The 24,428-nt window shown below is 51.1% G+C and overlaps 1 protein-coding gene across 2 annotated transcripts; it reads right to left on the reverse strand.

The window, feature by feature from the left end:
• Window positions 1-54: 54 nt before the first annotated feature.
• SHISA5 (shisa family member 5) lies at window positions 55-22,421 on the reverse strand. Of its 2 annotated transcripts, none has more exons than XM_042929242.1 (6): window positions 22,243-22,421; window positions 19,717-19,873; window positions 9,591-9,674; window positions 1,748-1,863; window positions 1,387-1,599; window positions 55-1,273 (listed from the first exon to the last, which is right to left on the reverse strand). In XM_042929242.1, the coding sequence occupies exons 1-6, from the start codon at window positions 22,304-22,306 to the stop codon at window positions 1,194-1,196; spliced, it is 714 nt and encodes a 237-aa protein (XP_042785176.1). In that variant the 5' UTR covers window positions 22,307-22,421; the 3' UTR covers window positions 55-1,193. The 2 variants fall into 2 exon arrangements, with proteins under 2 accessions (XP_042785176.1, XP_042785175.1); XM_042929241.1 differs by having other exon boundaries at window positions 22,240-22,421.
• Window positions 22,422-24,428: the final 2,007 nt, after the last annotated feature.

Below are 24,428 nucleotides of genomic sequence, written 5' to 3' on the forward strand. Positions count from 1 at the left end.
ATGGCCTAATGCCCTGTCCCAGTAGCCAAGGCTCTGAAGAAAGGAGGCAGCAGCCCCAAATGTTTGCATTTATTATAAACAAAGGTGCAGACCCTAGGCTCTCAAACACATCAACAGGCACAAAGCTAAGACAGATCTGGTGAGATATTAACAGAGGAACGGGGAACACCGAGGTATTCGTGTCTGGGCCAGAGCAGCCACCGAGGCCCCCCGCACCTTTGGTCCAGACAGCCCCTTGGCCCAGGTGTCCCAGGTGCCAAGACACACTGTGGACTCGGGTTTGGGAGCTGGATGTTCTGTTGAAGCTGGTGACGGGAGAAGCAGGGACTATCAGAGGTCAGACTGTGGGCCAGTTTTCCTCCAGGACTTAGGGGTCTCGGCCTCACAACTATCATACACACTTTGAAACAGAAAACAGGCAAAATGTTTGGCTAAAAAGGCAATAACACTGCAGGGAGGACACCTGAGTGTGCCGGTGGACAGAGGCTACCCTGCCTACCTGTGATGGGGGGTCATGGCCAGCCAGGGCAGCCAGAACTGTGGGTGGATGTAGCCCTCTGGGTGGTGCCAGGAAGAATGCAGGGACCATCCAGTCAGACAGTGGTCGGGGACGGGTGGGGCTCTGCCTGAAGTGTTTTGATCTCAGGAGGCTGCCCACCCTCCCCTGGGCACAGCACAGGATCTGGGGACTATGGGACATCTGCTGAAAGGATTAAAATCCAACTTAGCCAGGTCCCAAACTTCACCCACAGGCCTGCATCATAGCTCTGGTTCTCTGAAGAATCCCCCATGCCCTGGGGACAGGCCATGGCCTCAAGCAGTGGCTAGCCGCTCCACCGAAACTGGAACATATATGCACGCTGCCCACGGAAAGCTGTACTATCCTAGCATGACACAAGCCCCACCTGGTCTCCCTGGGGTGGTATGGAAAAGAACTCACCCCAGTCTTTGAATTTTGTTTGAGATTTCAAAAGAGCACGATTTCAAGTGAGGAAGAGAACAAAGTAGGGTCCCAGCAACTCTGGCAAGGACTGCTTCCCACCACGTCAGCATCACGAGAAGTCTCGTGTACAAACAGGACTCACGCACCACGCACGGAGAGAAAAGGACCATGCCTGCGTACCCAGTCTGACACGCGCGTGCGCACACACACGTACACACACATGGTGGCAGCCCCAGATGCAGGGACATGCTCAGGGGGCTGCCTTCGGGGGGTCCATGTAGGCTGGGTTGTAAGGAGGCTGGGTGGCAGGGTAGGGCATGGCCGCACCTCCTGAAAATAGAGAGGACACTGGTTGGTTATGAGCACGGGGGCTGCAGTGCGAGGGGGCAGAGGCAGGAGATTTAGGGGGTTCAGGAAGGGTCAGAGCTGGCAGTGGTACTCACCGGCCAATGTCTCATGGTAAGCCGGGGGGCCCAACGGCTGGGCGGGGTAAGGTGGTGGGTACTGTGTCGGGTAGGGTGCCGCTGGCATCCCTGGCTGCGGGGGCATGGGGTGATAGCCCTGGTACGTCGGTCCGGGGTAGCTGGGCGGCACACTTGGAGGCTGAGGGTAAGGGGTGTGTACCACGGTGGTGGCCGTGGTGGTGGTCACAACCGCTGCAAAGAGAATCCCAGTCAGGACCACTGCCACCCCTCGCTCGGGCTTAACCAAGCCAGGGCGCTGCTCGGCTCCCCTTGCCGCCTGGGGTCTGCACCCCATACACCAAGGGTCCCGGCGGGGTGGGGAGGGGACGGGCGTGCTTACGACGTGGCCGGCAGCACATCTTGTAGAGATAGCAGCAGGAGCAGGTGAAACAGATGATGACGGTGACGACAGAGAGCACAAAGATGGTCAGGCCGATGGCTACAGTTGCCCCAAACCTGCCAAAGAGCCGATCATGACCCAGGGCCTCTCGCCCCTGCCCAGGACAGAGTCCACACCCCACCATTCCCAGGGGCACCCCTCTTGCCAGAGGAGACTCTGGGCGACACAGAGCAACATCTAGGTTGTGTAGCTTGAACCTCTTTCAGAATCCGTTTCCTCACATGTAAAATGGGGTTTGTCTTATGAGTCTGTATAAAGCACCCAAGGTCTACCCCTCTTGCCCCGCCCGAGGAGCACGGCAGGGAGTTCTTCCGGCGCCTCCCCACCATACACCCGTCTTGGCCACCTCTGCCTAGTCAGCAGACGGTTATTGAGCACATGCCACAAACCAGAAACTCAGCAGTGGGTGAGACAGACCCGCCCTTGGCCTCCGGAAGCCCACAGCCCAGTGCAGGAGGCAGATGTTGAAGGTTAAATGACTGTGGAAGCACAAGGGACAAAGATGGGGGGAAATTCCAGGAGAGCCGAGGCCAGTGTGGCCAGAAGCGTGAGGAGAGGCACGCAGAGAACACAGACTCAGCACTGGCCCCGGAGTAGGGTTGCTGGCCTCCCGGAGTGACAGTGAGCCTGCTGGATGCCAAGCACTGTACCAGTGGGTGGGCTCCTGCACTCTGGCCAGTATTGCAGGCCGGTGAACAATGAAACAGGTAGACAGGGGCGCCTGGGTGGCTCAGTCGGTTGGGCGTCCGACTTCAGCTCAGGTCATGATCTCGCAGTCCGTGAGTTTGAGCCCCGCGTCAGGCTCTGGGCTGATGGCTCAGAGCCTGGAGCCCGCTTCTGATTCTGTGTCTCCCTCTCTCTCTGCCCCTGCCCCGTTCGTGCTCTGTCTCTCTCTGTCTCAAAAATAAATTTAAAAAACGTTAAAAAAAAAAAAAGAAAAAAAAAAAAGAAAGAAACAGGTAGACAATATGGGCGTGCTGGAGGTAATCTTGCCTTCCGGAAGGGCCTGATGCCGGGCCCTCAGCAAGGACCACAACAGAGTGGAGGGGCTTTAAGAAAGAACAGTTTTGGGCAGGAAGGTCACTAAAATTGACTTTCAAGGGCAGAGACCCTTGTTCTCCTCCACAGGTGCCAAGGGACCAAGCTCTATTCTAAGAAAATGTACATGCTTGCTGACTGCACCTAAAACATGGAAGGAGCAGGGTGCCTGGGTGGCTCAGTCGGTTGAGCGTCCAACTCCTGATTTCAGCTCAGGTTATGATCCCAGGGTTGTGAGATCAAGCCTTATGTCAGGCTCCATGCTGAGCATGGATCCTGGTTCAGATTCTCTCTCTCCCCCCCCCCCACCCCGTCCCCTCCCCTCTACCCCACTCACACTCTCTCTCTCTCTCTCTAAAATTAAAAATTAAAAAACATGGGCACCTGACTGGCTCAGTTGGTAGAGCATGAGACTCTTGATCTCAAGCCGCACACTGGGCATGGAGACTACTTCAAAAACAATTTTTTTTTAATTAAAAAATAAAACTTGGAAGAACCTTGGCGAGCTGTTAGGGCCTCTGCCTCTACTGAAGACCCAGGGGAAGGCTGTGGCTCCACCCCGCCCTGCCCCGACCTGGGGGGAGAAGCTGCCCCTCACAGTCCGGAGGGGCAGCACCACCTCAGCAGGGCCCCTCACAGCCCAGGGACAGGTGAAGAACAGACCTTTCATGCTCTGGACTCCAAAATACACAACCGCATTTGCAAAGCAGGAACCACTGGCCACTGTGCCGGCCCCTCACCTTCCCCTGATTCATAAGCTCCTCCCAGGCCCTCTGCTGCCCCCAAGGAATGGAGAGAAAGAAACACACACACACACACACACACACACACAGTATGGCGCCCAAGCTCACCCCATGTTAGCCTCTGCCTTCACTCCAGGGCCGCCAGGAGCCCTGGACTTCCCCTCTTTCCATCATGGGCCACTCAGTTTCAATCTCCTCCCCTTTCGAGGAAAAGGAAAGCAGATCTTGGCCCTCCCCTATCCCTGACGTCAGTGGCAGGAAGAGCAACACAGAGCTCTTAAAGACACAGCAAGGCCCAGCTGCACCAGAGGGGCCAGGAGCAGGCAGGGAAGCCAAGTGTTCAGGTGGTCCTCCCAGAGTTGTGTCCCCAGCCTCACGTGCCCCGACCTGGCCTCTCACCAAGGCTATCCATCCGTCCTCCTGCCGAGACGCTGCCATGGGATCTGAGATGCCCTGAGTGCCCAAGCCACACTCCTGCTCAGCCCCAACTCAGCCCACCAGCCCCGTTCCAGCTGTCCTCCTTGATGGGTACGTTCAGTGATCTAGGCCCACCAGCAACCCCCAGGGCCTCCTGGATGACACACGAATCCCCTCAGGACCCCCTCTCCCACCAGCACATGTTCCAAGCCAGTAGCCTACCTTGCCAGGATGATGTAAGTGCCTCCTCAAGTGCCCCTGGCCAACCTGCCAGGTCTGATCATGTCACTCCTGCTCAAAAGCCTGCTATGGCTCCTATAGCTCTCAGGATCACACAGGAATTCGCTTTATAATTTACTTGTTAAGCTGTATCTGGGGCACCTGGCTGGCTCAGTCAGTATAACACATGACTCTTGATCTTGGGTTGTGAGTTTGAGCTCCACATTGCGTGTAGAGATTACTTAAAAGTAAAAAAATTGGGTGCCTGGGTGGCTTAGTCAGTGAAGAATCTGACTCTTGATTTCGGCTCAGGTCATAATCTCACAGTTTGTGAGATTTAGCCCAGCCCAGGGCCCCATGCGGACAGCACAAAGCCTACCTGGGATTCTCTCTCTCCTTTCTGCCCTGCCCCTGTTTGCACGTGCTCATCCATGCACGTTTCTTCTCTTAAATAAACTTAAAAAAAAAAAAAAAGCTCAGATATTTTAATAGAAATAAATAAATAAAATATTTTTTTAAATTTTATTTTAAAAAAATTTGGGGGCACCTGGGTGGCTCAGTCGGTCAAGCATCCAACTTCAGCTCAGGTCATGATCTCATGGCTCATGGGTTCGAGCCGCACATCAGGCTTTGTGCTGACAGCTCAGATTCTGTGTCTCCCTCTTTCTCTGCAACTCCTCCACTCGCACTCTGTCTCTCTCTCTCTCTCTCTCTCTCTCTCTCAAAAATAAATGAACCTTAAAAAAATTTTTTTTTTGAGAGAGAGCATAAGTGGGGGAGGGGCAGAGAGGGAGGGTGACAGAGGATTTGAAGCAGGGTCTATGCTGACAGCAGAGAGCCTGATGTGGGGCTCAAACTCACAAATGGTGAGACCATGACCTGAGCTGAAGTAGAATGCTTAACTGGGTCATCCAGGCACCCCTAAATTTTCTTTTAGAGAGAGAGAGCGTGGACAGGGGAGAGGGGCAGAAGGGGTGAGAGAGAGACAGAGAAAAAGAGAGAATCCTAAGGAGGCTCCACACTCTGCACTGAGCCCAACACAGGGCTCGATCCCACAATCCTGGGATCATGACCTGAGCTGAAATTAAGAGCCGGATGCTGAAATGACAGCCAGCCAGGTGTCCCCCCACCACCAAAAAAAAGTCTTAAAAAAATTTAAAAATTAAAAAGAGATAAATTATGTGTATCTATTTGTACTTATCTGTATATATATTATAGTTTACAAAAAAGGGGGGGGGGATCTAGGATCTGTCTCATCAGATAGTAAAACTTACAATAAGACAAATTTTAATCTTTAATTAATAAAGTCTAGGGGTGCCTGGGTGGCTCAGTCGGTTGAGCGGCCGACTTCGGCTCAGGTCACGATCTCGCAGTCCGTGAGTTCGAGCCCCGCGTCGGGCTCTGTGCTGACAGCTCAGAGCCTGGAGCCTGTTTCGGATTCTGTGTCTCCCTCTCTCTGCCCCTCCCCCATTCATGCTCTGTCTCTCTCTGTCTCAAAAATAAATAAACGTTAAAAAACAATTTAAAAAAAATAAAATAAAATAAAGTCTAAATAAAATAAAACTTGTGTGGTCTGGGACTCCCACCTTACCTTGTTCTCTGTGCTCTGGCCACATCACCTTCCTTTCAGCTTTGCAAAGCCCCATGCTGTATCTTACCTCAGGGCCTTTGCACATGCAGTGCCTCCTGCCTGATCCACTCTTCTCTTTGTCTCACCCCCATGTAATTAATTTCTGTTCACCATTCAGAACTCAGCTCAAAATATTATTTCATCAGGAACACTTCCCCTGACCATGCAGATAAGTTTAGGTAAGAACTTCCTGTCTACCTCAGTTTATAAACACTCAATGTGAGCATTTGATTAACATGTACCTTGCCTCCAGCCCGTGGATTCACAGAGGTACAGACTGCACCTGCTTTGGGCCATCACTGTAACTCCAGTGACAAGCATACAATAAGTGTTCAATACATACCTGATGAATGAAAAACTCACTCAGGGACCCAGGGGCAGCACCTCGTAGGACAGCAAGGCATGATGTTCTGGGGAAGGGTAATATTTGAGGGGTGGTTGTAGTGTGGCAGGGGTCTGTGGTACCAATGGCCACAATTCCAGTTGAACCATGCCTCTGAGAGGAAGGAATGACATTCCCAAGGTTGGGGCTACCTCCCAGATCAAAGACACCAAAGGCCAAGTTCAAAAAATAGAGTCAGCCCAGGCAGGGAGCAGGTGGGGCTGAACTGGGGGGTCCCAGAAGGCCAAAGACTCCCAATGTTCAGACTGGGGAAAGGCCATCTCTGGAGCAGGGACACCAGCACTTTCACCATGACGCTGGCAAGACAGGGGACTGGCCGTGACACAGTGGGTGTGAGAGCTGCAGAAAGGATGCTGGGAGGGCCAGGAGAGGTGCACCATTGCCTCATCTCACCTCAAGGACCTGTATGCCTTTCCTACAAACTGTCACAGCAGAGTCAGGATGGAGGGTCAGCAGCAGCCTGCCTGGGGTCTGAAGCCATGCATCCTACCAGTCAGGTGCTTAAAAACATGCCAATCCTGCCTGACCATCCCATGAGTAGCAAGGGACTGGGAAGGGACAATGAAATCAGGATCCAAAAGAACCATGACAGAGGAGCAAGAAAGCTTTGGGGAGGGAACAAGCCAAAAAGGGACACAGCCACTGACCATTCAATAGGGCAGGATGGGGCTCGCCTACCAAAGGTGGGGAGCAGGCAGAAGACTTGGGCCAACTCCAGGCCCATGGATAACATGGCCACACCATAGGGAGCACAGTGCCACATTCAGGGAAGATATCACCCATCCAGGCTGTGACAGGCAGAAATAGTCTCATCTGGGTCCCTGTGCTCTGAGCTGGTGCCTCATTCTTGGGGAACCCAAGGAGTCACTCACAGAGGGAGACAAGGGGTTTTTCCTTCTATCGAGGCTTCCCTGGAGCTCCCAGCCATGGCCTGGGCAGCAGGTGCCGGACCCACCAAGGAGCCCACACTCCAGTGGATAAACAGCACCCTTGGCCGAGGGGGCAGCACACAGATGCCCACCTGAGAGAATGGACAGGCAGCCACCTGAGGGCATTCACAGAAGTGTCGTTGGTGACTGTGCCCTTTTACCTGCCTGGTACCTACTTCCCAAACCCTAAACCTTTATTAAGACAGGTGTCATGTGAGACACAGGGGCTCTGGTAAGAAAGCAGAGAAGAGACGGGGCAGAGCAGGGTGGGGGCAAGTCAACAGCATTACTGTCAGCACTTCTCAGTGGGCAGCACGTCTGGGGCAGGAGGCATGAAGGGCACAGGCAGGGCAGGAGGCACAGGCACCCCCACCAGGCACAGTGGTGTGCACGCTGCAGCGTGTGGCCCCGCTCACCAGTTCCGTGACTGGTGCACACCTCAAGGCGCGACAGGTGCTCCTGGGCTCGTCCCAGTCACCTCCCTAACTGCCTGCCACAAGCCCTGGCAGTCATTCCTCCTATGCCCCTCAGGGACCTTGTTCTGCAGCGTCCCCTCTGTCCCCTTTCCCAGCCTAAGTCTCCACCAGCACCGAAGAAGCCCTTCTTCACCCTGACTCCTCCTCCAACTCCTGTCTTACTCCTCACTGGTTCACAACCAGATATCTCCCTGAAGCTGTCTACACTCACTTCACCCTACCCATTTCCAACTCACTCTTCAATCCACTGCACTGAACGGCTCCTGCCACAGGTGCCATGGCCTCTGTGGTATGGCATCCACATTTCTCAATACCCCACGGACCGGGCGTCTTCCTCTTTCCTCCCACTTTTCTGAACCCTCCCGCTCAGCTCCTCCTGAGGCCATTCTTCAAACGTTGCTGACCCTCAGATTCAGTCCTCAACACACTCCTGCCACCCAACCTGAACCCTTCACCCCAAACCTATTCCTTGTCCCACATCCTCTCACAGGGCCAGACCTCTGGCCCTGTCAACAGAGACCAGCTTCCCCCACCCCTCCCTAGCGCAGCTGCTGAATGCCCGTCTCCAGCCTCATAGCACCCCACCAAACCCAGTCTCCCTCTAGCCTCCCAACACCTTGGACTGGGAAGCCATGGCTGCCTCCCACTAGCCACCCGCCACCCCGTCCCTGCCTGCTGCCTTCATCCTCCATAGAGCAGCCAGAGTGGTCTTCCTAAAACACCATTCAGACGAGCACTGCCCAGAACCCCATGCTGCCCGCTGTCCTCAGGACAAGGCCCACCCCTGGGCTGCCCCCGGCCCACACTGGCTGGACATCAGAACATCCTGTGGGGCCATCTGAAAGCCCACAGTTCTGGGACTCAACAGTGGAAGGGCATTCCCTGGATGTGGAGGGAGGGGCTCATCGAGGCGTCAGTCCCCAGTCGGCCAAGGGGGCAGGATCAGCCAGCAGACGGGAGTACAGAGGCCGGGCCCTGGGCGCTGAGGGGGGACCACAGGCTGCACTTCTCCCCTCCCCACTCCCCGGTGCCCCATCTGATTCCACATCCACCCAGGTCCACAGGGCAGGATGGGGCAGGCAAGCACCTGGACCCCCGTGCAAGCCCTGAGCCCAAAGTCTCTTCTTCCTAAGGGGCAACCAGGCCTGGGCAGATCTTCTCCCAAAAGGGGCTTCTAGATCCACCAGGGCAGGGGCAGGCGGCACGTGGAACAGACCCCACCAGGAAAACACACCAGTGGCTGCACGCTTACTCCATCCGCATGAAACGTGTGTCACAACACCTAGTCATGGTGGCAACAAGACACAGCAGGAAACTGGCCGAGGGAACTGAGCTTTCAAAGATTGGGTTGTTCCCTGGCCCCCTGACAGAAGGGCCCTGACACAGCAACCATAACTCACAAGCCCAGACACGGGGACTGGGTGTCATCGGTTGTCCCAGCATCTTCGCCGCGCTCCATCATTACCTCACCACCGTGCACCTGCACCACCATCGCCCACCGCCATCACCCCGTCACCTCTTCACCCATCACTGTCGCCCCGTCACCACCATTGCCCTGAGACCATCACCACCATCACTGTATCACCATCGCCACCAAAGCCCCACCACGTCACCACCATTGCCCCGTCGCCGTCACGATCACACCATCCCTGTCACCACCGTCACCATCATGCCCTCCCTATCACCTAGGTCAACATGGACCCCTACCCTTGGCCTTTCAACTGCCAACCATAGTCCTCCCATTCCTGAGTACGATGATGAGGACACAACTTTCCAACATGAGGAGCAAGGGACCCGGTGGTCAGTCTCTGGGGCTAGTCACTACAATGACTCTGCGGCATCCCTGTCCCCACAGCCCTCACTCTAGCCCGCTGAGCCCCTTGTCATCTTGGCCAGAAAGATGCGCGCAGCCTGCAGGTTTTATTTACCCTGACATGGGGTCGCTGTCCAAGCTGGAACGGAACCTCAGCGCCGAGCCCAGCTGCTCCAGTGGCTCTATATCAGTGGACACGCTGCAAAGAGGAAAACTCACAGTTAATACACCCGAGCCCCACCCAGCATACCAGGAACAAATGCTACCTTAGTGCACACACACAACATGCACCAAAGCCAGTCCTGTACGGGGCCGGCGAGTAGCCCTAATGGCCTCCTGAGCATGACTATCACACACACCAGGATCTCAGGCTAGAATGCCACACATTCTTCTTTTTTTTTTTTTTTAATTTTTTTAATGTTTATTTTATTTTTGAGACAGAGAGAGAGAGAGAGTGTGTGTGTGTGTGTGTGTGTGTGTGTGTGTGTGTGAGTGGGGGAGGGGCAGAGAGAGAGGGAGACACAGAATCTGAAGCAGGCTCCAGGCTCTGAGTTGTCAGCACAGAGCCTGACACAGGGCTCAAACCCATCAACCATGAGATCACAACCCGACGCTTAACTGACTGAGCCACCCAGGTGCCTCCCACACATTTTTCTCAAGTGCACATGGAAACATTCTCCAGTACAGACCACAGGTAAGGCCTGGCAGGCTCAATAGATTTGAAAAGATTGGTATCATACAAAGTATCTTTTCGAACCACAATGCTACTAAGCTAGAAATCAGCAAAGGAAGATTACCATGTCACAAAGTTAAAAAAGAAATGGTAGGGGCTCGGTAAAGCGTCCAACTCCCGATTTCGGCTCAGGTCACCATCTCACAGTTTCGTGAGTTTGAGCCCTGCGTCAGGATCTGCACTGACAGCGTGGAGCTTACTTGTGATTCTCTCTCTCCCTCTCTCTCTGCCCCTCCCCTGCTCGCGCTCTGTCTCTCTCAAAATAAACAAAAAAATTTTTTAAGAAAATTATTAATGAATTACTGTTAATTGTGCTAAATGTACTATTGATACAGTGGTTATATTTCTTTACAAAGGACTCATTTGTATAGATAAAAACTAACATTTGAGGAGAAATTTTTATGATGGTTTAATTTTTATTTTGTTTTAAAGTAATGAGGAAAAGGAGCACCTGGATGGCTCAGTTGGTTGGGCGTCCGACTTCAGCTCAGGTCATGATCTCACAGTCCGTGAGTTCGAGCCCCGCGTCGGGCTCTGTGCTGACAGTTCAGAGCCTGGAGCCTGTTTCAGATTCTGTGTCTCCCTCTCTCTCTGCCCCTCCCCCACTCGCACTCTGTCTCTATCAAAAAATGAATAAACGTTAAAAAATTAATTAATTAATTAATTAATGAGGAAAAAAAGTGGTGGAAAGTGTATGGTCAGAGTGTGGGTAACTATGGAAGCAGGTCATGGATGTGGAGTTATTATTCTCTTGTTTTTGTATATATTGAAACTTTCCAAAATTAAATGTAGAACAAAATTCAAAAGCATGAGGAACAACTACACCCTAAATTTGAAGGAAAACTGAAGCTGAGGAGAAAATACTTTTAAAAAATCAGAGAGCAAGGGCTCCTGGCTGGCTCAGTCAAAAAAGCATGCAACTCTTGATCTCCAGGTCATGGGTTCAAGCCCCAGGTCGGGTATAGAGATTACTCAAATAAATAAAACTTAAAAAAAAGAATCAGTATGTAGGCTTTGGTGAGCAATAACAGAGCAGAGGATGCCAAGCTGGTGTGTGGGAGGCTGGAAAGAGAGACCCAGGGAAGCTAACCCGGCATCTGAGGCCCTGTTGCTCCCGGGGGCACTAGCCAACTTCAGAGGGGCAGCTGAGGGGCTGAGTGGAGATTGGACTCAGAGCCCACCAAGTGACGATGATTCTCTGATGATTCCCACCAACTGGGGATGAGACCTAAAAAGCTGCACCCCAAGAATAAGGGAGAAAGTGAGCAGAGAGCTGAGCTCCTAATCCTCTTGGCCTCTGCAGTTAGGCCAAGGTGGTCTGAGAGTGCCGTGTCCCTGCAAAAGCAAGACTTCTCCTCAGAAGTCCTGAGCTCCAAATTTCTACAGTCAATTTTGCAAATGTAATGTTAGGCACACATTACAAAGTTTTCAGAAACACTAGGACACTAGACAACATGAATACAAGACCAAAGAGAAAGGGACACGTGGGTGGCTCAGCTAAGTGTCCGACTTTGGCTCAGGTCCTGATCTCATGGTTCGTGGGTTTGAGCCCTGCATTGGGCTCTGTGCTGACAGCTCAGAGCCTGGAGCCTGCTTCAGGTTCTGTGTCTCCTTCTCTCTCTGCCCCTCACCTGCTCACGCTCTGTCTCTCTTTGTCTCTGTCTCTGTCTCTGTCTCTGTCTCTCTCTCAAACAAACAGGAGCACCTGGGTGGCTCAGTTGGTTGACTGTCTGACTTTGGCTCGGGCCATGATCTCTTGGTTCGTGGCTCTGAGCTCCACATCAGGCTCTGTGCTGACAGCTTGGAGCCTGGAGCCTGCCTCAGATTCTGTGTCTCCGTCTCTCTCTGCTCATGCTTTCTCTCTCTCAAAAATAAATAAACATTAAAAAAATTAAAAAATAAATAAAAATAAAAAATAAATGGGGCGCCTGGGTGGCTCAGTCAGTTAAGCATTTGACTTCGGCTCAGGTCATGATCTCGCGGTCCGTGAGTTCAAGCCCCTCATCGGGCTCTGTGCTGACTGCTCAGAGCCTGGAGCCTGTTTCAGATTCTGTGTCTCCCTCTCTCTCTGACCCTCCCCCGTTCATGCTTTGTCTCTCTCTGTCTCAAAAATAAATAAACGTTAAGAAAAAATATAAAAAAATAAATACTTAGCTTCTTTAAAAAAATATATAAAAAATAAAATAAAAAATAAATAAACAATCATTGGGGCACCTGGGTGGCTCAGTTGGTTAAGTGTCTGACTTCAGCTCAGGTCATGATCTCATGGTTCATGAGTCTGAGCCCCACGCTGGGCTATGTGCTGACAGCTCAGAGCCTGGAGCTGCTTCGGATTCTGTGTCTCCTCTCTCTCTGTCCCTCCCCTGCTCGTACTCTGTCTCTCTCTCTCTCTCTCTGTCTCTCTCTCAAAAATAAACAGGGGCGCCTAGGTGGCTCAGTTGGTTGAGTGTCCCACTTTGGCTCAGGTCATGATCTTGCAGTTCATGGGTTCAAGCCCCACATCAGGCTCTGTGCTGACAACTTGGAGCCTGGAGCCTACTTCGGATTCTGTCTCCCAGTCCTGCCACTCCTCTGTCTCTCTCTCAAAAATAAACATTAAAAAAATTTTTTTTTTTTTAAGTAGTCAGAAAAACCATATTGCTTGCAAAGGAGCAATCATTAAACTGTCAACTGGTTTCTCAACAGAAATAATAGACAACAGAAGACAATGGAACGGGGTGCCTGGTTGGCTCAGTCGGAAGGGTATGTAATGACTCTTAGTGGTTTTTTTTTTAATGTTTATTTATTTTTGAAAGAGAGAGGGAGAGTGCGAGTGAGGGAGGGGGAGAAAAGTGAGGGGGACCCAGAATCCGAAGCAGGCTCCAGGCTCTGAGCTGTCAGCACAGAGCCCAATGCGGGGCTCTAACTCACAAACTGTGAGATCATGACTTGAGCCAAAGTCAGACAGTTAACCGACTGAGCTACCCAGGCGCCCCAGTATGCAATGACTCTTGACCTCAGGGTCATAAGTTTGATCCCCATGATGGGTGTAGAGATTGCTAAAAAAATAAATAAACGTAAAAAAAAAAAAAAGAATGGAATGAAAGCTTTAAAGTGCTGAGAGAAGTTAGTAGCTGCCAACCTAGAAATCTATAACCAGGAAAAATATACTTTGAGGAGGAAGGTGAAATAACGACATTTTCAGAGAAACAAAAACCAAGAAAATTTGACACCAGCATACCTGCATGAGAGGCAGAAGGAACATGATCTCAGTTGAGGCTTAAAGATGCAGGAAGCAATAAGAAGCAGCAAGAAGATAAAGATATGGATAAATGTAAATAAATATTCACTGTCTTGTATGGAAACCAATTTGACAATAAATTTCATATTGAAATAAATAAATAAATATTCACTGTCAAAAACAATTAAAATACTGTCTTTGAGGCTTACAATGGTTATACAAGACATAAAGAGGGACATTACATATGATAAGATGAACAATTCATCAGAAAGTCAAAGCAACCCTAAATATGTATGCACCTAATAACAAAGCATCAGAACTCATGAAGCAAATATTGACAGAACTAAAACAACAAACATATCTGTGGTCTCCAGTAATCAATAAAGCAAGCAGACAAAACCAAAAGGCAGAAAAGAACTAAACACTATTATCAACCAACTTGATCTGACACTTATAAAGCACTATACCCAACAACTGCAGAATATACCATTTTTCAGGTTCATACGAAACATTTACCAAGGTACAGTATAGGTTGGGTCATAAAATGAGTCTCAATAAATCTCAAAAGACTTAAATCTTAAAAGAAAACAACACAATGAGGTATCACCACACATTCACCAAAATTACTGAAATTAAAACCTAGGCAATAGCAATGATCTAGATCTTGACTGAGATATTATATGTGAGAAGTATACATTTATTAAAACTCATCAAACTGAAACATTCAGACCTGTGCATTTTGCTGTATGTGATTATAGCTCAATTTTTATTTTATTTTATTTTTAAAAAAAATTTTTTTTTTAACATTTATTTATTTTTGAGACAGAGAGAGACAGAGCATGAACGGGGGAGGGTCAGAGAGAGAGGGAGACACAGAACCTGAAACAGGCTCCAGGCTCTGAGCTGTCAGCACAGAGCCCGACGCAGGGCTCGAACTCACGGACCTCGAGATCATGACCTGAGCCGAAGTTGGATGCTCAACTGACTGAGCCACCCAGGCGCCCCTAGCGCAATTTTTAAAAATGACTTACAATGCCAAGTTTAGAGAGGATGTATAGAAAACTGGGACTCTCATACATGGCTGGCAAGAGTGTAAATGGTACAGTGTTAGAAAACTGGAAGTATCTGCCAGTATCTGGAAGCTGAACACATGCACCAGTGACTCAGCAATTTTACTCCAAGATATTTACCCAAAAGAAATATGTTCCTTTGAAATATTTATTTATTTAAATAATCTCTATCCCCAATGTGGGGCTCAAACTCATGACCCTAAGATCAACAGTCACATGCTCCTCCAACTGAGCCAGCCAGGCACCCCAGAAATATGTTCCTTTTTTTTTTTAATTTTTTTTTATGTTTTATTTATTTTTGAGGGAGAGAGAGACAGAGTATGAACAGGGGAGGGGCAGAGAGAGAGGGAGACACAGAACCTGCAAAGCAGGCTCTAGGCTCTGAGCCATCAGCACAGAGCCCGATGTGGGGCTCGAACTCGTGAACCATGAGATCATGACTTGGTTCAAGTCAGAAGCTCAACCAACTGAGCCACTCAGGCGCCCTGAAATATGTTCCTTTTAAAAGGCACCAAAGAGGGGCACCTGTGTGGCTCAGTTGGTTAAGCATCTGACTTCAGCTCAGGTCATGATCTCACAGTTCTTAGGTTCAAACCCCACATCATGCTGAGAGTTCAGAGCCTGGATAATGCTTCCGATTCTGTATCTCCCTCTCTTTCTGTCCCTCCCCTGTTTGTGCTCTGTCTCTGTCTCTCAGAAATGAATAAATGTTAAAAAAAAAAAAAAAAAAACTTAAAAAAATAAACAATAAATAAATAAATGGCACCAAATATTTGCCTGGGTGGCCCAATTGGTTGGGTGTCTGACTTCAGCTCAGGTCATGATCTCAAGGTCCATGGGTTCAAGCCCGCACCAGGCTCTGCGCTTTAGATTCTGTGTCTCCCTCTCTCTCTGCCCCTCCCCCACTCACACTCTGTTTCTCTCTCTCAAAAATAAATAAACGGGGCGTCTGGGTGGCTCAGTCAGTTAAGTGTCCGACTTCAGCTCAGGTCATGATCTCGTGGTCTGTGAGTTCGAGCCCCACATCGGGCTCTGTGCTGACAGCTCAGAGCCTGGAGCCTGCTTCAGATTCTGTGTCTTCCTCTCTCTCTGACCCTCCCCCCGTTCATGCTTTGTCTCTCTCTGTCTCAAAAATAAATAAACGTTTAATAAATAAATAAATAAATAAATAAATAAATAAATAAATAAATAAACGTTGGAAACAAAATTTTTTTAAGGCACCAAAGGTTTGTGAAAAAGAGTTCTTAATATCGCTATTAGAATAGCGGGGGGTGGGGGGGTGGGGGAAGAGTAGCAGAAGCCTAGTCTAATAAAAGGTGTCTTAAAAAAAAAAAGAAAAACTACAGCAGGAGAGTCTGGGTGGCTCAGTCAGTTGGGCATCCATTTTTGGCTCAGGTCATGATCTCACAGTTTGTGAGTTTGAGCCTCGCGTCAGGCTCGTTGCTGTCAGCAGAAAGGCTGCTTCAGATCTTCTGTTCCCCAACTTCCCACCACCACCCCCCACCCCCAGCTCTGCCCCTCCCCCACTAACACTCTCTCTTCTCAAAAATAAATAAACATTAAAAACCACACACATACAAAACTACAGCAAACATTTTTTAACCAGGAAATGATGAAAGCCTTCCCTCTGGAACCAGAAACAAGAATGCTACCTATCACCACTTTCAATCATCATTGTACTGGAGATCCGAGCCAGTGTAATAAAACAAGAAAAATTAATTAAAAGTATAAGAATTGGAATGGAAAAAATAAGACATTAACTGCACATGATGTGACTATTTTTGTAGAAAATTCTAAAGAAATTTCAATTAAAATCACTCAAATTAATAAGTAAATTTAGTAAAGTCTCTGGATACAAGGTCAATTTATTAAAATTTATTACCTTTCTCTGTATCAATACATAATGAGAATTTTAAACTATACTACTTACAGTACTATGAAAAAGACTGAGGCACCTGGATGGCTCAGTTGGTTAAGCATCCGACTTTGGTTCAGATCATGATCCCACAGTTTGTAGGTTCAAGCCCCATGTGGGGCTCTATGCTGACAGCTCAGAGCCTGGAGCCTGCTTTGAATTCTGTGTCTCCTTCTCTCTCTCTGTCCCTCTCCCACTTGTGCAATCTCTCTCTCTCTCTCTCTCTCTCTCTCTCTCAAAAATAAATAAATGAACTTAAAAGATTTTTTTTTTTTTTTAGAGTAATTACCTAGGGGAAAGTACAGATGCAGGAAAACTATTTGACAAAATTCAAGATCCCTTCATGACTAAAAGTCCAAGCAAACTAGAAATAGAAAGCAACTTCCTCATTCTGATAAGAGGCACCAATGAAAAAGCTACAGCTAGCATCATACTTAATACTGAATGTTTTCTCCCTAAATTGAAACCCAGAAAGAGATATCTGCTCTCATCACTTCTATTCAACAATGCACTGGAGGTCCCAGCCTGTGCAATGAGGCAAGAAGGAGCAAAAGCAATACAGAGTATAAAAGAAATAAACAGTAGAAGAAAAAAATGGAATAAAAACAAACCAAAACAATATGGTAAGTTAAAAAGAAAGAAGTACAGAATGAATAGGAGAGAGACCAATAAAAAGCACAAAATAAGATGGCAAATATAGTCCCAGCACAATATTACACTAAATTTAAATGAAATGCTCCTGTATTTTAAAAAATTACTGGAATGGATTTCTTTAAAAAAGACACATGCATAAATGTAAGGACACCAAAAGGTTGGAAGTAATCTTCAGGTGTGGCTGGCAGTGTATGCAGCCTGGTGTCGCCATTCCCAAGATCACTTTCTTAGTCAGTAATTACATACATCTCACTAACCTGGCTATTTGCTCCCATGCACACTTCCAAAAAATTCTCACATGGTTCCATAAAAGGAGATAGGAAGTACAGGAGGATGTCCATCACAATTATCTAGGATAGCAAGCTTAGGACTCAGACCAAAGAGAACGACACCACAGGGGTGGGCACAGGCCGGATGTACACGATGCAACATGGATGGGTCTTACAGACGCTGTGCTGAATGCAAAAGGTAAAAGAGTTCATCGTACCCACAAAACAATGTACATTTTGCAAAGCACAAAGTGGCTCTCTGCCCCTCTCTCCCACTTATACTCTCTCTCTCTCAAATAAAATTTAAAAAAATAGGGGCGTCTGGGTAGCTCAGTCATTTAAAGCATGTGACTTTGACTCAGGTCATGATCGCACAATTTGTGAATTTGAGCCCTCATCAGGCTTTCTGCTGTCAGCACAGAGCCTGTTTTGGATCTCTGTTTCCCTCTCTCTGCCCCTTCCACGCTGGCACACACATGCACATGCACACCGGCACGCACGCGCTCTCTCTCTCTCAAAATAAATAAATGAACTTAAAAACAAATGGGTGGGAGGGGCTCAGTGGCTCAGGGGCTCAGCCCCTGAGTGGCTCAGTCAGTTAAGGTTAAGCTCCGACTTCGGTTCAGGTCATGATCTCATGGTTGGTGGGTTCGAGCCCTGTGTCAGGCTCTGTGCTGACAGCTAAGAGCTTGGGAGCCTGCTTTGGATTCTGTGTCTCCCTCTCTTTCTCTGCCCCTCTCCTGCTTGCACTCTGTCTCTCTCACTCTTTCTCTCAAAAATAAATAAACATAAAAAAAATTTTTTTTTTAAATAAATAGGGGCACCTGGGTGGCTCGTCAGTTAAGGGTCCGACTTCAGCTCAGGTAATGATCTCAAGGTTTGTGAGTTCGAGTCCCATGTCGGGCTCTTTGCTGTCAGCCAGAGCCCCCTTCCGATCCACTGTCCCTGTCTCTCTCTCTGACCCTCCCCCACTTGCGCAAGGGTGCATGTGCACGCACTCAGTCTCTCTTAAAAATAAATAAACGTGGGGGCGCCTGGGTGGCTCAGTCGGTTAAGCGTCTAACTTCAGCTCAGGTCACGATCTCGCGGTCCATGAGTTCCAGCCCCGCGTCGGGCTCTGGGCTAGTGGCTCAGAGCCTGGAGCCTGCTTCCGATTCTGTGTCTCCCTCTCTCTCTGCCCCTCCCCCGTTCATGCTCTGTCTCTCTCTGTCTCAAAAATAAATAAACACTAAAAAAAAAAAAATTTTAAATAAAAAACAATAATAATAATAAATAAATAAATAAACGTGGGGTGTCTGGGTGGCTCAGTCGGTTGGGCAACCAACTTCACTCAGGTCATGATCTCACAGATTGTGAGTTCGAGCCCCGCATCGGGCCCTGTGCTGACAGCTCAGAGCCTGGAACCTGCTTCGGATTCTGTGTCTCCCTCTCTCTCTGCCCCTCCCCCACTCACATTCTCTCTCTCTCTCTCTCTCTCTCTCTCTCTCTCTCTCTCTCTCTCCAAGAGTAAATAAACATTAAAAAAAATTTTTTAATTAAAAAAACATAAAAAATAAAAATACAAATAAATGAATAAACTTTTAAAAATAAAAAATAAATTTAAAAATTAATTTAATTTAATTTATAAATAAATAAAACCCAAACCATGAAAAGGACATACACACTGGTAGCCTATGGAGTGAGAGGGAAATGGAATGGTCATGTGAGATTAAAGTAAATACGTAAGATGACAGGGGCTGGTCTTGCCCAGACTGATGATAATCAACCTGCCATGAGCTGAGAAGTTTGACCATCTCAACCGTTTCTATACCCGCGACCAAACACAAAACACAGATGTGGCAAAGGGAGACCTCGGGACCAGCCCATGAAACAGCCTAAACCGAGATGCAATGCAAATCCAGGGGCCAGACCAAGAGGACACAGGCACGGTGCAGTGCGACGTGCCTTCCAGGGCCCACAGGATGATACCTACACAAATCACATACAATCCCCCACCAGGTGCATGCACGAACTGTGGGGTACACTCACACCAAGGCATGCACCGTGCTGGTACAGGTACACATCCAGGTACATACCCAGGGGTGAGCCACAGGGCCAGCTGAGGCCACCAGCCCCGAGATACCTGCTCAGCCCAAGGCTGAGTGAGGTGGGTGAGCTGCAGTCCTCTAGGGTCGCAGGGAAAGGGGCAAGGGGCTAACTGAGCAAGCTCTGGGGAGCTCAGCCCAGAACAGGGGCACCCCACCCCCACCCCCACCCCTGGTCCAGTGCTCTACCACCTCGAGGGGGCTGAGAGGCGGAGGGGCAGGGCTATTTCCCTTTCATGTACACTCCTGCTCGGGGCGGGCTCAGGCCTCCCCCCCTGCGACCACCGGGCACCCACCTGGCCTCAGGCACAGAACACTTTTCCTCATCCCACACAAATTTCTTCAGCACATCAGAGCAGCAGTATTGTTTGTAACAGGTGCCACAGCAGAAATCAGGACAGGACTCAGGGAAGAGGATGCGTCCACGGGAAGCCACACACACTTCACTGTGGACTGGAGCAGAGAAACACACTTGTTAATCTGTGGCCACAGGGCCAGGCCTCATGCCAGATCTCAGCCATGTCCTGGCTAGCACAGCCCCTTTCCCAGCACTGCCAGCAGGCACAAGCATCTGGGCCATCTGTGAACCATCCTAGTCATTGGCCACCTCTAGCCGAAGCCCCCATCAGCCTTGCCCTCCTCCCTGTCCCACAGCAGAGCACCTAACAAGCCCCCTTCCCTCCCCCACCGGCCACTTGCCTTCTGATAGAAGATTGACCTTTCTAAGTGGGAGTTTGACTGGGCTACTTCCTGCTCTCGGACCATCCCTGGTCTCTACTGCCTCAGGATCAAGTCCAGAGTCCACAAAACGGGGTTTGGACTGCAAAAGGCCTTGACGATCACCCCAGCTTTCCAACTCTACCCACATTCTGCCTATATTCTTCTTGCCTGCTTCCCATTCCCCACCTTCAAATCTACTCATCCTACAAGGCCTCACTCCAGGCCCCCTCCTCCAGAAACTGCCCAAGCCCAGCAATCATAGACCTGAACAGTAATACCCCCAACTAGCTGCTGGGGCCCAGGCACTGGACCAACTAGTTCTCAATCCTTATTCCCTCTCCTCACCTGGGCCTGGGCCCCTGCTAGACACTGGACTGCAGGGGCCTGGCCCTCACAGACCACACGACAGGCTGTCTCCAGACCAACTCCCCATTGGCTACAGTTACACCCACCATATAAGAGTCTGTGAAACAATTAGTCCTGGGCTAGGGCTGCAGCGGGTGCCTAGAAAATGTTTATGCCCTCAGTGGCCAGGGCTCCGAGGCAGTGGCACCACTTGGAGTCCCAGAACCATTACAAGGCTCTCAGGCAAAACTGGGATCTAAGGATATTCCCCCAGGCTGGGGTATAGACAACACTTCACTGTACCAGGCCATGCTGAGAGGACCTGGCTGACAAGTGTGGGAAGTGACCGGGGCTTTGAGAGACCACAAGCCTTGCAAACTTCCAGGAAGATGCTACAGCCAAATGTTCCCATGCATCCTTAGGTTATATAAGCAGAGGCCTAGTGCCCACCAGCAGGAGGGGGCAGTCCCGGATCGTGCCTGGGCAGACCCCCACATAGAACACCCAATCCAGTAAGGCCCAGATGACTACAGTAGCTGATAAACCATGAAGTGTGGCTACTTCACCTGGAAACAGTGCTGACACAGCACCTGGAACGCAGAGACCCAGAGTGGCCAGGGCCCTGGGGCAGCGTGCAGTGTCTGGAGACCATGTACAGAGCGAGGCCCACAGAAAGAGGCACTGAGTGGCCTCCCTGAGAAGAGATAACTAGGAATGGGATGGGGGCGGGGGAGGGGTGCTCTGCTCTTGGCAGGTTCAGGCAGAACCCTGCTCTGGGCAAAGCTGCGGGACAGAGGACCTGACCACTACCAGGCTCACCCTGGTAGTAGGTATGGTGGCAGGTATGGTCAGCATGGCCCATGCTACTGGGTTACTCGGGTGAGCCACCTCCAGCAGGGTCTTTACAGCCTTTACAGTCACGGCCCAGCCTCCAAGCTGGGACTGAAGACACAACGCTGACGCTGTCTGGGCCAAGAGCCCATGACACGAATGCTCTTCTGGGCCCCAGACACTTCCCAGTGGAGGAGGCTTCCCAGATCTCACTGGACCAGGGACCTGGGCTCCATCTTCTCACTTTCCCACCCCAGGTCCCCACATTCATCTCAGCCCCCAGGAAATAAAGCCCTTCTCCTGGAGGAAGCCACTCACCCCAGAGGGATCATCCGCTTCGTCTGGCTGGGCAAGGGGTTGTTCCAATTCCTACCCCTAAAAGGCCCCCAGCCTGGCCTCCTCCGCCTGTGAATCACCCGTCTGTCTACCGTCAACACACACACAGTGATGTTTCCTCCAACCCCGGGGGGAGACCGGCCTCAACCCGGCCTCAACCCGGCAGGGGCTTCCACACCCAGTAAACAGAGCCCAAGGGAAAGCCTCTGATGGAGGGGCCAGGCCTCCCTGCTGCCACCACCCTAGGCTAAGGCCAGGCGGGAACTCCTACCCCAGCCCCTGGGGACCCAATCCCTTGTAACACGTGAGGGAGCACAGACCCCACCACCAGCACCACCATTCCCGGGCAGAGCAATGGTGGCAACTTCCTAGGGTCTGGGCAGTGTCAGTTCAGACTGGGAGGGGTGCTGCGGTGGAGGTCAGGTCAGTCCTGAGGGTTGGCTGACTGCCTCGCGGTTAATGGGGTGCGGGACACTGTGGGGATGGTGTTGCCTGGGCTCACGCCAGGGGCGCACGGACGTGGCTGCCCCGCTCCCCTATACACTGTCCCCGCCCGGGACAAACTCCCCCCACCCCCAAAGGCTCACCACCTGGAGGCGGCGGGAGCAGCAGCAGCAGCAGGAGGATCCGTGGCGCGGGGACACGCGCAGCCATAGCTGGGTGGCGGACGGACAGAAGAACAGACAGACAGAAGAAACAGGGGTCGAGGTGCAGCCGCAGCCTCAGCGACCCGTGCGGCCACCGCTTCCTCGCCCCGCCCCGGCGGCCTGTTCCGGGAACCCCGCCCGGAGGAGGGAGCGGAGGGGAGGAGGGCGAGGCGAGGGAAGGGGAGAGGACGCCCCTCCCAGCCTGCCGGCCAGGCCCACGTCCCGAGGCCAAGCAAAAACTATGGCCCGGGGCCGTTTAGGACGCTGACAGGCACCTGGCGACCACCGACGTTGACTTCTGTGCACGGGATACTTTCCGCTCCCTGCCCCGCTCCCCCTCCACCCCGAGCCCCAGTTCCTAGCCCTTGACCCCAAGGGGGTCTCCACTGGAATCTGCATCCTAACACTTGGGAGGCTGGACACAGCCCCTCCCCTCCCCGTGGCCCTGGGCCCTCATTCTGCATCGGAGGACCAGGTGAGGTGGTGGGGACAGTGCCCAGAGCAGACCTGGGCACACAGTAGGCACTCAATAAATGCCAGTCCCTTCTGCAAGCCTAGCCCATCACCTCACCCACTGGGTTGATACCTCTATCCCTTCAGGCATCCTACCCGCCCCCCCCCCCACACCCCTCCCAGCTCAGGGCAAGCCTGCTTCAGATGGCCTGGTCTGAGGATGGGAACTGGAAGCTCCCAGGCACACCAGGCCACCTCCTGGCTCAGGGGGAGTCTGGCTGGGCCTCATCCGCGTCTGCTCCAGACCATATGCTCACACAAGACACCTTGAGATGGGGCAATGGCTAACGGTGGCTCTGCCACCCACTGTGGAGCAGGGGTCTGGGCAGAGCCAGGGAAATCGAGAAGTCTGTTCCAGCTGTTATAACAAAACATCATAGATTTGGGGGCTTGTAAACAACAGTTCTGCCCACTGGGAAGTCCAAGATCAGGCTGCCGCCAGATTCTATGTCTGATGAGAGTTTCCTGGTTCACAGATGATTGTCCTTTCCCTTTGTTTTCACTTGGCAGAAGGGCCCAGGGACCTCTCTGGGGCCTCTTTTATAAGGGCACTAACCCCCATTCATGAGGGCTCCACCCTCAAGATCTCATCACCTCCCAAAGGCCCCACCTCCAAATACCATCACCTTGAGGTTAGAATTTCAACATATGAATTTTACGAGGACACAAGTGTTCAATCTATAGTGAGCATTTTTTTACCCAGGGTTTCTGACCTGCCTCCCACCTGCACCGGGCACATCTAGTACATTATACTCAAGGCAGAAAACATGAAAGGTCACGCTAACGGGGCCCTGGAGCCAGGGCATACATCCTGTGCACCACATCACGTGTTTCTCACCTGAGGACAGAGTGAGACCTGAGAGGGCAACCTGGGGTGTCCTCAGTGCAGTTCCCCAGGCCAGCATGTGAGAGGAGGGAGGAGAGGGCTTGGCCACCACCTGGCCAGGAAGGGGTCCGGGCTCAGCACACGGGGCAGAAGCTGACTATCCCTGGTTAGAATGAGGAGCCCTCCCCGTCCTGCCGCGCTGCCTCTGCCCCCTCAGCAGCACGGCCTGAAGCTGGACACAGCCCAGGTCCCCCTTCCCCATGCACAACAGACACCACGTGCTCACCTCCACGTCACTGTCCAGCTGTCCTCTGACCCCCCACCCCATTCCACTCCCTGGGTGTCCAGCCTCTGCCTCCCACAGACTTGTCTCCCTTCGAACCCAGTCCTTATCCCCAGCAAACTCCCAAGAGTTGTCCTTTCTTACCTCCTATCACTTGTCTTTGGCTTTCCTGCTCTGACACCTCCCCCCATTTCTTCTAGGTGCCTTTCCCCTGGCCTCATCCTCCCTGACATTTTCAGGATTGGGATCCCCGTGCTTGCTCATCCTCCCACACGTCACAGACAAACGTGTGAAACCTTCATGGTGGAGGATGGTGGCGGCTCCATGACCCACCCAGAGCTGTGCATGGATAGGAGGGGCTGGAGGCCAGGAACACCCAGTGGCTGGGAAACCACAGCCATGCATCTGACAGGCATATGCCCATGGTGGGGGCAGAGGACACCAAGCCTGTGAAGCTGGGAAATGGTAACTTCCACAGCTGCCCAGGGAAATCAGCCCCTCCAAAGC

This window comes from Panthera leo, chromosome A2 (assembly GCF_018350215.1).
Source record: "Panthera leo isolate Ple1 chromosome A2, P.leo_Ple1_pat1.1, whole genome shotgun sequence".
Taxonomy (NCBI): domain Eukaryota; kingdom Metazoa; phylum Chordata; class Mammalia; order Carnivora; family Felidae; genus Panthera; species Panthera leo.

Coding starts and splice junctions, on each gene's coding strand:
- SHISA5 (XM_042929241.1), bottom strand. CDS start 22,306: ATGGCTGCGCGTGTCCCCGCGCCACGGATCCTCCTGCTGCTGCTGCTG. Junction 19,874..22,239: donor GCTCCCGCCGCCTCCAGGTG/GTGAGCCTTTGG, acceptor TCTCTGCTCCAG/TCCACAGTGAAGTGTGTGTG. Junction 1,274..1,386: donor TTACCATGAGACATTGGCCG/GTGAGTACCACT, acceptor CTCTATTTTCAG/GAGGTGCGGCCATGCCCTAC.